Source organism: Protobothrops mucrosquamatus, unplaced genomic scaffold (genome assembly GCF_001527695.2).
Source record: "Protobothrops mucrosquamatus isolate PMUCROS unplaced genomic scaffold, P.Mucros_1.0 scaffold2539, whole genome shotgun sequence".
NCBI classification, from domain to species: Eukaryota; Metazoa; Chordata; class Lepidosauria; order Squamata; family Viperidae; genus Protobothrops; species Protobothrops mucrosquamatus.
The window spans coordinates 159,874-172,279 of record NW_015388600.1 but is presented as its reverse complement, the minus strand read 5'-3'; the positions used below and the strand labels follow the sequence as shown (position 1 = coordinate 172,279).

The following is a 12,406-nucleotide window of genomic DNA, read 5'->3' as shown; positions in this document are numbered from 1 at the left end:
TTGGCCGTGGCCAATGGTTTCACTGGTTCGCGTGTCAGCTCAGGCGGTGAGCGGCTCCATTGTTTTCCTCGGCGGTGCCTCTTCAATATGTCGATCTCTGCTTCCTCTGCCAAGACGTACCATTCTTCTAGTTGGTGTGGGTCCCCTCGGGGCAGGCAAGCATCATATAGGTCATAATTTAGTCCGTCTTTGAAATGGCTAAGGAGGATGTCTTCTGGCCAGTTCAGTTTGCTGGCAATGGCCCGGAATTCTTGTGTATATTCGGCTACCGGGCGTTTGCCTTGCCTCATCGTTTTTATCCTTTTGCGGGCTTTGCGATCAGCCAGGGGGTCCTCAAATCGTCTTCTCAGGGAGGACATAAAACGGTTGAAGTCATTGAGCTCTGGGGCATTGGAGTCGTGCAAGTTCACCACCCAATCTGCGGCCGGCCCGTCTAAGGCAGATTGCACAATCCGGATACGGGCTTTGTCGCTGGGGATGTCCTGCCCGTATTCCTCCGTGTAGCTGAGGACTTGGGTTAGGAAGAATCCCAAGTGTGTTGGCTCCCCTTTGAATTTCACCTCCAGCGGCGGACGTCTTTGAATGGATCGGTGCCTTCGTTCTCGGTGGTAGTCTCTTCCATTCAGATTTCCATCTGTGGTTCGGCGGAGAGTGGGGACTACTGGATCAGTAGATGTCCCCGGGGCTGCAGGTTCCACTTCCCCTTCGTTGTCTCTCCCTTTGTGGCTCCAGGAGCTGGGGCGGGCGTAGGGCTCAGGATTCCCCTCTCCTAGGGAGCTGAGAGTTCGCTTCATTAGGTCGATTGCTTTCTCTAGAATCCAGCCCGAGTACGGTGCCCAGCTCCCTTCCTCTTCACTTGCGTGCAGGGATTTCTCCATCTCCTGCTTCCATTCTGGTTGTTTGGGCCCCTGTCTCAGAGTCACCTTTCTTGATTTCTTTCCCCACTCGCCTTTCTTTCCAACGTCCATTAACCACCGAGGTTTGTGGTCCCGTGTCTCCACCACCTCTTCTCCTGAGGATTCTGACCTCTCAGATCCCGACAGCTGGCAGGGTTTCAGCCAGGGCAGCGGCTCACTTTCCGGCTCCCTTTCCGGGGAGTTTTCTCCCTTCCTTGCTCCACTGTCTGACATGGTAGTTTTTGCAAAGTCCCCCGGCAAGGGTCTTTCTTCCAGGTGGACTAATTTTGCAAGTCCTGTCTAATGTAAGGACCCACCCCACTTTGCATCTTAAGAAGACAGAACTCCTGGAATATTTCTTCCAACAGGCATCTTTATTAAGAGAAAGCTGGATGCAGGCGTTCTAGACAGGACTTGGGTCCAAGCTCTCCCATTCAAGGTTTTAAGGGATCCCCCATTAGCCATACCCCCATCACCCCCTTCTCCCAGCGACAATCCCAGGCATTACATTCTCACCCCCTTTTCCTCATTGCCAGGAGGAGACTTCCAAAAGGATTACATGAAAGCTAATGACCCTCATTGTTATTGTTAGTCCGTTTGGTGATATCCACATCCAGTCCCTTTGAAGTAGGCTGAAGGAAGTGAGGGCCATAAAGCCCCTTTGTTCACCCNTCTCACCCCCTTTTCCTCATTGCCAGGAGGAGACTTCCAAAAGGATTACATGAAAGCTAATGACCCTCATTGTTATTGTTAGTCCGTTTGGTGATATCCACATCCAGTCCCTTTGAAGTAGGCTGAAGGAAGTGAGGGCCATAAAGCCCCTTTGTTCACCCCCTTCCCTTCATCGTATGACAGAATCCAGAGCAGGCAGTCTTCCTGATCCACTGTCCAATGACTCTGCTTGTTTATTATGATGCACAATGTCAGCTTTTCTACACATGGCATGTACCAAAAGTGTTGATCTACTGTACACTTTCCAAAATTCCAGGTTAAAGTGGCTTTGTCCTCTTTTTGTCTTTTTTCCCACATGTTGTCCTTGCAGTTGTGACTGAATGAGTCTGTCTGATCACTTCTAGAGAATGAGATTAATAATAATAATAATAATAATAATAATAATAATAATAACTACTACTACTACTACTACTACTACTACTACTACTACTATTATTATTATTATTGATCATCGCACAGTCAGCCAGATGTTCAGACTGGATTTGGCATTTTTGTCTACCTATCGAGTCCTTACCCAGGACCTGGGATACGCAGATGTGGATGTTTGATGGTATTACAGATATCGTCGCAGGATGGAAGCGGTTCCTTGTAAGGCCGCCTTTTGCAATTGACTAATGGCGAATTTGTCAGTGCCAATGGTGTTCAAGTGGTGCTCCAGTTGTTTTGGGATTGCACCCAAGGCGCCTATTACTATTGGTACTACCCTTTCTTGCTTTTGCCACAGTCTTTCTATTTCTATTTGTAGGTCTTTGTATTTTGTTATCTTCTCCAGTTCTTTCTCGTCTATTCTGTTGTCTCCAGGCACTGCCACGTCCACTATCCAGACTTTTTTGTCTTTCTTATCGACAATTGTTAAGTCTAGGGTGTTATGTTGCAGGTGCTTGTCTGTTTGAATTCTGAAGTCCCAGAGCAGTTTAACTTTATCATTTTCTATGACTTTCTCTATTTTATGATAACACCAGTTCTTGCTTACAGGCAAATGATATTTCTTGCAGATCTTCCAATGCACCGTTGTTGCTACTTTGTCATGCCGCTGCTTGTAGTCAGTCTGTGCGAGCAAACTCTGAGGGCCGACCGAGAAGAAGATTGGCCAGTAAAATGGCCGATCACCCAGCTGCACCAACCGCAAGTCAAAAGAACAACTAAGCATGAAGACCCACCGTGGTGAATCCGGGTGAGACTCCCTTTTCTCTCGCTATCCTGATCTTTCCTGTAAAGAGCTCTGACTATTTCCCTTTGCTAAGAAAGCGGTGGCTGCCTATATCGGAAAAAGAGCTTTAAAAAAAACTCTTTGTCTTTTTTGGTTGTTTTTTCTACCATTGGACTTTCTCTGTGGGGATATTTAGGGGGGAAAGAAGAAAAAAAGGACATTGCTAATTTGTTCCTATCAACTTTATAACGTTGGAGATACCTCTCTTGTTAAATTTAAAAAAAAATAAGAGTGAAAACTTTTTGTTTCTTTATCAACTTGGAAAAAAGATCTTGCAGTCCACTGAGGACATCTGGTGGCCAAAAGTGACATTACAACTCTATCTTTGTGATTGGAAGAGGGATTGGATTTCATATGACAATAAAAAAGAAAAGATAATCTGACATTTGGGTGGTGAAGCTGGCTATTAGACCTTTGGAGGCGGACATTTGTGGACTTTTGTTAAATATAGTCTCTAATAAAGGAATAGGCTAGTCTACCACCAAAATGGAAGAAAATACTCCATATCTTGACTATGATCCAATATTGGAATTTTTTTTTGAAATGACAGCAGACTTCAAAACTTATTGGAAATCTAGGAGACAATCTAAAGATGCCACCTTGGCACTTCCAACGGACCCTCCAACAATGAATCAAGCCATGGAACAAGGAACACCAGAGGAAGAACAGAGCAATACTGAACAGGCTTTCACACATCAAGACACACAATCTAAAGAGACACAGACATTATGCTTACAACCCAATGGTGAATCTACGCTGGGAGAAAAGGTGGTAACCACTGAGCCAACTAATTCTACACAACGTTACCTACAATGGATGGATAACTTGGATGATCAAGAACTAACTGTAACTGATTCAGTTCAACTATTGAAAACTACAAAGATTGACACTCAGATACAACTTTCTGGAAACTACAACAAAGCGGATAACTTATTTACAATTATAATATGGAATAAAAGTCAATATAACACCCAGATGATATTGGCAGGAAGAGAAGAAAATTTTGCTCAGTTTGAATTGATTAGAAACTTTTGTAACCAAAGTTTGAGGTTTGATAATCGAAAAGTTTTAATATGGGAACCAACTTGGCCTAGAAAGAAAGCTAGAGTCAGGTTTAAATGTGATATAAAATGTTACTTGATGGGTTAAAAAGGCTTTAGAGATTTTGTCTGATTTAACAATGAAAGAAGGATGAGAATTGACTGTTATCATAGTTGATAATTATTAGGGAGCAAACTTGTTTAGGGGTTAAAAAGATTTTATAGACGTAGAGTGATGAAATGATAGAACATGTTTTTAAAAATAGATATGTGTTTGTTTTTTGGAACTACACTATTATTTTAAATATGATAATTATTTTGAAATAGAGAATTTCTGTTTGATTTAATAATGAATGAAGGCTGGGAATTTCCTGACATTATACTTGATAAGTACTTGAAGGTGTAAACTTTACAAAAGGGCTTAAAAAGATTTTTTATAGATGTGGATTGATGAAATGATAGAATATATTTTTAAAAATAGAATTGTATTTGTTGGATTTATATTGTTATTTTAAACGTGAAAAATACACTTTAATAGAGAGAGAGTAGAGCCACTTGTGATAGGGAAAAAAATAGTTTTAATGAACGATCTATTATTAAGGATACCTGAAATCCCAACTATATGTCTATTGAAATGTAACTGGAATATGACAATTGTAATTAGTAAAGCTTAACACAGGATATAGATTATCATAATTGCAAGGTGATTGAGGATTTTTTGATTGAACTTTATCTAAAATTGTATTAATTTTAATAAGTAATATTATTCCTTACAGAGAGGAAATTGTTTATAATTAATTTGAGCTATATGTATATGATTTTGTTTTTGAATGATTTGACACTCTGACCACCACGTTGTGTCCTAAGCTTTTGTAAAAAAATGGAAAAAACCAATAAAACTTTTATATAAAAAAAGGTGGACTATTACAAAAATAACTACATTATATTCCTATCATGTAAAAAAAATAGTATCAAAACGGAGAAGATTTTTAAACAACAAAAGAGAAGCTTTTGCAGGGAAATTTGGAAAGCTAGAAAAAATATCAGTTCCAGTTGCTACGCTGCTGTGGGTGGGACAGAAGCAGAGTAGAAGGGTAGGGTAGGGTAAGGTAGGGTAGGGTAGGGTAGGGTTGGGATTGTTCAAATAAGCCTGATCTAGCCTGATCTGTAAGATTTTATAGGGTTTACAGAGTTTTACTGATCCTGGACAATTCTTGCTTTATTTCAGTAGAATTAGTTAGCAGTGGATGGGCTCAATTTCCACTTGCATCCCACCACATTTGAATCCTACAATAAGATAGGAAGAAATTTGGTCTGCCAAATTGCAGGAAAGATATTGTCACTTTTAGTTTTGCTGCGTGTGTGACATCTTCATTTGGCACCTTTTTTTCCCTGCCTAGGATTCTGCCTTAAAACCCACACAAGTTCTGGTGAGAAGATTTTTGTCAATGTCTGCAGATCCCAGCACATCTCTTCACCACCCGACCTAACCAATGAAGAGCTGGCTTGCCTCATTGAGTCCGAGAATGCCTCCACCTTCCGGATCCCCATGAGTCTGGGAGAACCCCATGCAGAAGTGGACAAGAGTGAGTGGTCAACTCATTAGAAAATTGGTTGCTGCTGAGATGAATGGTACAAACTAGGAAATTTTTTATTATTAAACAAATTTATATACAATAGCTGCCCAATTCACACATAGGTGACGCCAGGTGTCTTATAACATTTATAAGCTAGGAACTGTGGTGGCACAGTGGTTAGAATGCAGTATTGTAGCTGACTCTGCACACTGCCAGGAGTTTGATCCCGACCAGCTCAAGGTCATCCTTCCGAGGTCCAAATGGGGACCCAGATTGTTGGGGGCAATATGCTGACTCTGTAAACCACTTAGAGAGTGCTGTAAAGCACTATGAAGCAATATATAAGTCTAAGTGCTATTGCTACTGCTATTTAAAAACCCACCAAATAATAAAAACACTATAAAAAAAGCACTCCACTCCCCATAGCAACAACACCATCAAAACAGCCACTTGATTGGCTCCATCTCCATTAGTATTCTCCAGGTCCGCTGACAAAACCATGTTTTAGGGCCTTTTAGAAAAGCAATAGGGTGGGGGGCACCCCTATCTTAGGGAGAATGATGTTCTATAGAGCAGGGCTTTTCAACCGGTGGTACGCGTACCACTGGTGGTACGCGACCACCTGGCTGGTGGTACGCGGCGTCGCCTTCCTCCCCCACGCGTCACCTTCCTCCCCCCCTCCTCCGCTCCTTCCCAGCTCACTTGTTTGTGGAAAACATGCTGTTTGGCGGCAGCCTGCACAAATCCTACCGAACATGCCCTGCAGGTGGCGCGCGAAGAGCACAGGTGCAGAGCAAGGCCCCGCCCTCCCCAGGGACTCATTGTGCAGCAACCGGATTGACTTCTTCTGGTGCACGCAGGTCAGTGGGATCTGTATTGCCCTTCCCCTCCCTCTTCTTACTGACGCGCGCTAGGCAAAGCCAACAGAACGCGGGTGTGGAGGGAGAAATGCGGCCGCCTGAGTCTCCCCCTCCCCACTGTTTCGCAGCATTTAACCCTTCCCCATTTCCACCATGGCCGGCCTGCCCGCCCGCCAAGTTGAAAAGCCCTGGCTTAAAGTCTGAAACAGCTGGGCTCTTGGCTGACTGATCGCCTTTCTCCCCCATCTTTTCTACAAACCGGGAATCGTGGCTTAGTGGGGACCTGGAGCGGGTCTTGGGATGCCCGTGCACCCCTTGGATCAGACAAGCGAGAGGGGCTGATCTCTTCCTGCTAGGGAAAGCTGGAGAAGCTAGGAGAAAGTCAATTATTAGAGGGGGGGGGAAGTCACTTCTTCATGTAAGCCGGTTCTAACGTACGTGCCTGAAAGTGGGAGGTGAACCGGCCACATTCCCGCCCTGCCTGTGTGCTCTCCTCTGCCTCTGCGCGCACAGGCAGGGCCGTGATGTGTTGCTGCCTGCCAAAACCAGGTTGGGGTCTGGGCGGCGTAGCACAGGATGAAGGAACGAGGAAGGAAGGGGCAATGGGAGCTGCAGCGCTGCAGCCTTCCAGTCCCGTGAGCGTCTTTCGGCTGTGCACCGGGCCTCGCATTCATCAGCTGTTCGGCGGCCGAGAGACAGAGCCTTTCAGCTTCAGGCTGCTCCATCGGCCCTTGCCTCCCTGCCTCTGCCTCCCGCCCATCAGCTGTTCGGCGGCTAAGAGTAGGAGCCGCTCAGCTGTTGGTTGGGAGGCATCCACGCTGCCAGGTAGAACGGCGCTGGCTGCTGGTCTCCTTTGCCGCCCCGCATGTCGTCCTCGACCCCTCCCCCCGCCTGTTCATGTCAAGCCCGCGGGGGCTTGACAGAGAGGGAGGGAAGGAGGAAGGGAACAAAGGGGGAGGTGAAGGAAAGAAGGAAGGAAGGGAAATGGGAAAGAGGGAGGGAAGGAGGAAGGTACAAAGGGGGAGGTGAAGGAAAGAAGGAAGGAAGGGAAATGGGAAAGAGGGAGGGAAGGAGGAAGAGACAAAGGGGGAGGTGAAGGAAAGAAGGAAGGAAGGGACAATGGGAAAGAGGGAGGGAAGGCAGGCAGGCACCTGCCACAGTCGCATCCCCCTCCACCAGAGACCCACGGATTCCCCCCACAGGCACCCTGCAACCTGAGTGATCAGCTGGCCATGCCCCCCCGCCATTGATCACATGACCCTGGGACACTGAACGTCATAAATATGAATCAGTTGCCAAGCATCCAAATGTAAATCACAAGACCCTGGGGATGCTGCAACAGTCATAAGTGTGAAAAATGGTCATAATTCGCTTGTAACTTCAAACAGTCACTAAGCGAATTGTTGTAAGTCAAGGACTACCTGTACTTTCTCATTTTTTTCCTTTTTTTGGGGGGGGGTTCAAGTTTTTGATACCTTGTTTGCGAGTGGTGGTACTCGGATATTGCCTTATCTGAAAAGTGGTACAATGGGTGAAAAGGTTGAAAAGCCCTGGTTTAATGTCTTTTTCCTTTCCTGTCCGCCCACTGCTTTCTCCTTCTCCCTTGCCACAAGCTCCTACTGTTTTTTCCGATGGAGGGAGAACGAGAGGAGCAATTGCTTACAAGGATCCTTATGATGATACCTGGAAAGTGTCCTACACTGCAATACAATCCTCACCACAATGCTCAGAATTATCTGCTGCTATTTTGGCTTTTCACACCTTTTCTCAACAGCCTTTTAACTTAATCTCTGACTCTCATTATGTGTGCCAACTTATTTTTAATCTTCCAGGTGCTTACATCACGCCCAGGATCGACCCCAATCTCATGACTTTGTTTTTCCCTTGACAGCAGCTGCTACAAGACTGAAAGCATTTATATTTTATTTCTCATATACGCAGTCACTCCTCCCTTCCTGGGCCTAACTTTTTTTTATGTCTTCTTAATCCCCATGGTTTTGCCTCTAATCAACTATGGCAAATGGATGTTACCCATGTTCTCTTTTTGGCTTACTGGGAATATATTCATTTATCTATTGATACCTATTCAGAAACAATTTGGGCCACTCCTCAACGAGGAGAAACTGTTGCACATGTTATTTTTCATCTTTTTTCGGCCATTACAGCCCTGGGTAAGCCCTCTTCCTTAAAAACTGATAATGGGCCAGCCTATTCTTCAATGGCCTTTTTGCAATTTTGCACAACCTGGAATATTGTTTTTACTCATGGCCTTCCCTATAATTCCACGGATCAAGCCATCGTGTAACGTGCTAATCGGTCCTTTAAGGACTGCCTTCACAAACAAATAAAAAAGGACGGATATCTAGGGTACCCAATTTGTCATGGGTAACACAACAGTTTAAAAAAGTATTATTTACATTACACCAATTGAATATTTCCATTCAAAATTCGACCACTTATCAGAGACACTTTCAACAGAAAACAAGCTTGCCTCCACCTCTAGTATATTATCGGGCATTACTCGACAAAGCATGGTTGGGACCGGTCCCTCTGATCACTTGGGGGCGAGGCTATGCTGCTGTGCTTACTACTACAGGACCTTTGTGAATTCCAGCACATTACGTTCACCCAGCCAGGGATGTCGTGACACCAGTCCCTGGACCCGGTCCCAGAAATGGCAAGGGTGACTCTACAGATGGCACAGCAACCAATCCGATCCCGACATGCCAGTCGGCCAGTGACATGGGGAGATGTGAAGAACTTGACTGCCAAAGCACAGGCAGTGCGACAACAGCAACAAGTAGAGCAAATCCCCGAGAACCTGTGCGCTGCCATTTTTGCGGTTTTAACTGCAAATTCCTTAGCCATCATTTGTTTGTGTCTGATCGTTAACATCTGCTCTTTGACAACAGCAACTGTCATCCCACCCAAACAATCATTTGAGCAACGAATGAAGCAAAATCTATGGGTGCAGCTGGCTAACATCACACAAAATGATGTCTTTTGCTTATCTGAAATGTATGACATGGAAAATTTGCTTTCTACATGTTTAGTCTTTGTTTGCACCCCTTCTGCAGTAATTCAAAACTTCACTGGCTTGAGCAGAATTTTATTCAATGGGAACTTTAACTATAAGGCTATATCTAGCTGGGGGGGTTACTGCTTATTATTCACCCCGACACTATTGCTTTGCACACCCCGGTGGTAGCAATCCCTGCAAATATAACATGTGCAAAAATAGTTAATTGTACTTCTTCAAGTAAAAAACCTCACTGTCGTCGCATTAGTTCACCTGTTTTAAACTGCACAGCTTTTGAAGAGACTTTCTTTCATTTTGGACATATTTGGCTACTGCAAGGATGGTTTTTTACGTGTGGTCAAGAAACTTTTAATTATATTCCTGCTAATATTAATGAAGCGCAGTGTTGCCTCAGCCGGCTGATTCCTGTTTTGCTTTCCAAACAACAAGTTCACTCGAACCGTTCTCGACGTGGGGTCACGCTAGACAGCACTTGTGACTCTGAGACAACCTTACTTAATAAAGCAGAATATGTGGCACTGACTATGTCTTTAGTGGGTGTGCCAGGACTTGCTGTTCATGCTCACATCAACATTAATGCTATTGCATGTAATTTAGCAAAAACAATTAATGCTACTTCTTCAGCTATGTCAGCAATCAACCATGAGCTGCAAGATTTGAGAAAAGCTATTTTGCAAAATCGCGTTGCTATCGATTATTTGCTTCTGCGTCAGCATTTGGGTTGTGTAAGTTTTGAGGGAAAGTGTTGTTTTAATATTTCTGATAATTCACGAACCATCCAGCACCAGATTAATATTTTACACAATTTGGCCTCTGATTTGAAAATTGATACTTTAGGATCTTGGTGGGTGCTGTTTTCTGCAATGTATTCCTTCATTTTGCAATATATGTATCAGAGCTTTTAGCCCCAAATTCTCTCCCACATTGCCTCAGGGTCAAGTTTTTGCCCTGTATAAACAACTGCAAGGATGCTCCTCTCCTGATTATAATCCTTTTATTAACCCCTCTTACGACGATATTTCGTCTAACAAAACAAAAAAGAGTGAGATGTAGAGGTGGGGGTCAGGTAGAGGTTGTGTGCAGCAAACTGCCCTTCCAACGCCTGCGCGCTTCTTCTCTCTACATTATCTCTTCCCTTCACATCACTATGGCAATGTGGGAAAGTACCCCAGGCTGGTACAATGACCTCACCTGCCTGATATCAGCTAGCTTACACCAACAGAATGTTACAGCCAACTGTTCCCTGTTCTGGGCCTCTGGCTTCTATATTCTTAATGATTGGCAAGGGGTTTCACCAATAGAAATGCTGTTACTATGCTATTGCCATGTTAAACTTTTGCTGCTTGTAAAACTGTATAAAAGAATAAATGCTGCGACGGCGGGCAGCCATATTTGCACCCTGCAATGACTGAGCACTGATTACTACATAACCAGATCCTTCAAGTGCTGCTATAACTGAGTTCCTTCACCTTCCTGCTAGTCAATCTCTTATCTTTCCTTCCATTTTTCCCAGCCCTACAAACATCTTTGGAGACCTGTGTCTTTATATAATGTGTCTGGAAGAATAGATTCGCAAATAGGAAGAAAATAGTCATAATGACCTTGACATTTAAGAAAACCATTAGGTGGTGATTCGGGGCCCAGCATGGTTTGGCAAAAGGAGATGAAAGTTCCAGAAGGACTTTCATTTGTTAACCTCTTTGTAGCAACATTGGTAGTCCTTGACTTGCAACCATGTGTTTAGCGATTGTTTGAAGTTACAGTGGCACTGAAAAAAGTGTGACCAGTTCTCACACTTTCAGTCACATGATCAAAATTTGGGTGCTTGGCAACTGGCAATTTACACTAGTTGTAGCCTCCCGGGGTCTTGTGATTGCCATTTGCAACCTTCCCAGCTAGCTTCTGACAAGCAAAATCTATGGGGGAAGCCTGATTCATTTTACATGATTCACTTAACTCAGTGGTTCACTTAACAACCATGGCAAAGAAGGTTGTAAAATGGGCATGAGTCACTTAATCATGTTTCTCAACCTTGGCAGTTTGAAGATGTGTGGATTCAACTCCCAGAATTCCCCAACTAGCCACGGGAGTCAAAGTCCACACATCTTCAAGCTGCCAAGGTTGACAGACACTGAATTAAACTGTTGGGATTGTAACATATGGCTTTTCTTTTCCCCCGATTGCACTTAGTACACAATGAGGGGACCAGTACTAAAATGTTGTGGCATGGAGTACAGACATGCTGCTTACTATCTAACCTGTTCCATCTCTTGTTTTCCATCCAGTTTTGCCCTATAAAAAGCCATCTGAATTCTTTACTTGCCAGTGGTCAGGGCAAAAAACGACCGCCCAGATTGTCTGACTGTCTACAGACATCAAGGAGACAGAAAAATCATCTCTCCATTATTTCCTAGATCCCACTTGCTTCGAACGCTTCTCCAGATGGAGACCTCTCGTAGCAGGCGTGGTAGTGATCGTTCGTTTCCTGCACCGTGAGATGAGCTTCCCAGACAGCTGTCTCCAGGCTGAGAGAGGGATTCTTCGAAGTGTGCAGCGAGACACGGTATGGACACGGCACTGGAATTTGAAGGTCTGGAAGCTAGACTAGAAGTCTAGTTCACTGCTGAAATTGAACCCATTCTTGGATAGTCACAACTTGCTCTGAGTAGGAGGACGTCTAGACAAGGCTGAGATGGCTTCAGACTTCAAGCACCCTATCATCCTTCCAGCCCGTCAACATGTCACGCACCTGTTGGTTCAACACTACCACGAAACCGTCCATCATCAAGGCAGACACTTCACCATGGCTAAGACAGGCTCAGTAAACTTCCTAGCTATTTTGAAGCGAATTTGTTTGTTCTGGACTTAAGAAACATTTTTCTCTGTATTAAAGGACTGTTTGGGTCTAAAATACTTTCACACAGAGCTTCATATCCTTGAAATACAATCTTCCAACACTGAGCCTCACTTCTTGCCATTAGCAAACTGCTTATGGCTGGGCATTATGCTCTATGGGACTATTCTTCTCCCCTGAAGCCCACACATCTTAAG

General features: G+C 44.3%; 1 protein-coding gene across 1 annotated transcript in view; it reads left to right on the top strand.

Moving 5' to 3' along the window:
- The first annotated feature begins 2,776 nt into the window (after positions 1 to 2,776).
- LOC107295856 (sulfotransferase 1A1-like) overlaps positions 2,777 to 12,406 on the top strand; it is a 166,446-nt gene continuing 156,816 nt past the window's right edge. Inside the window, exons 1-2 of the mRNA XM_015825190.1 lie at positions 2,777 to 2,802; positions 5,337 to 5,464. Of these exons, the coding sequence (XP_015680676.1) occupies positions 2,777 to 2,802; positions 5,337 to 5,464 (154 nt within the window). The remainder of the gene's footprint in view (positions 2,803 to 5,336; positions 5,465 to 12,406) is intronic.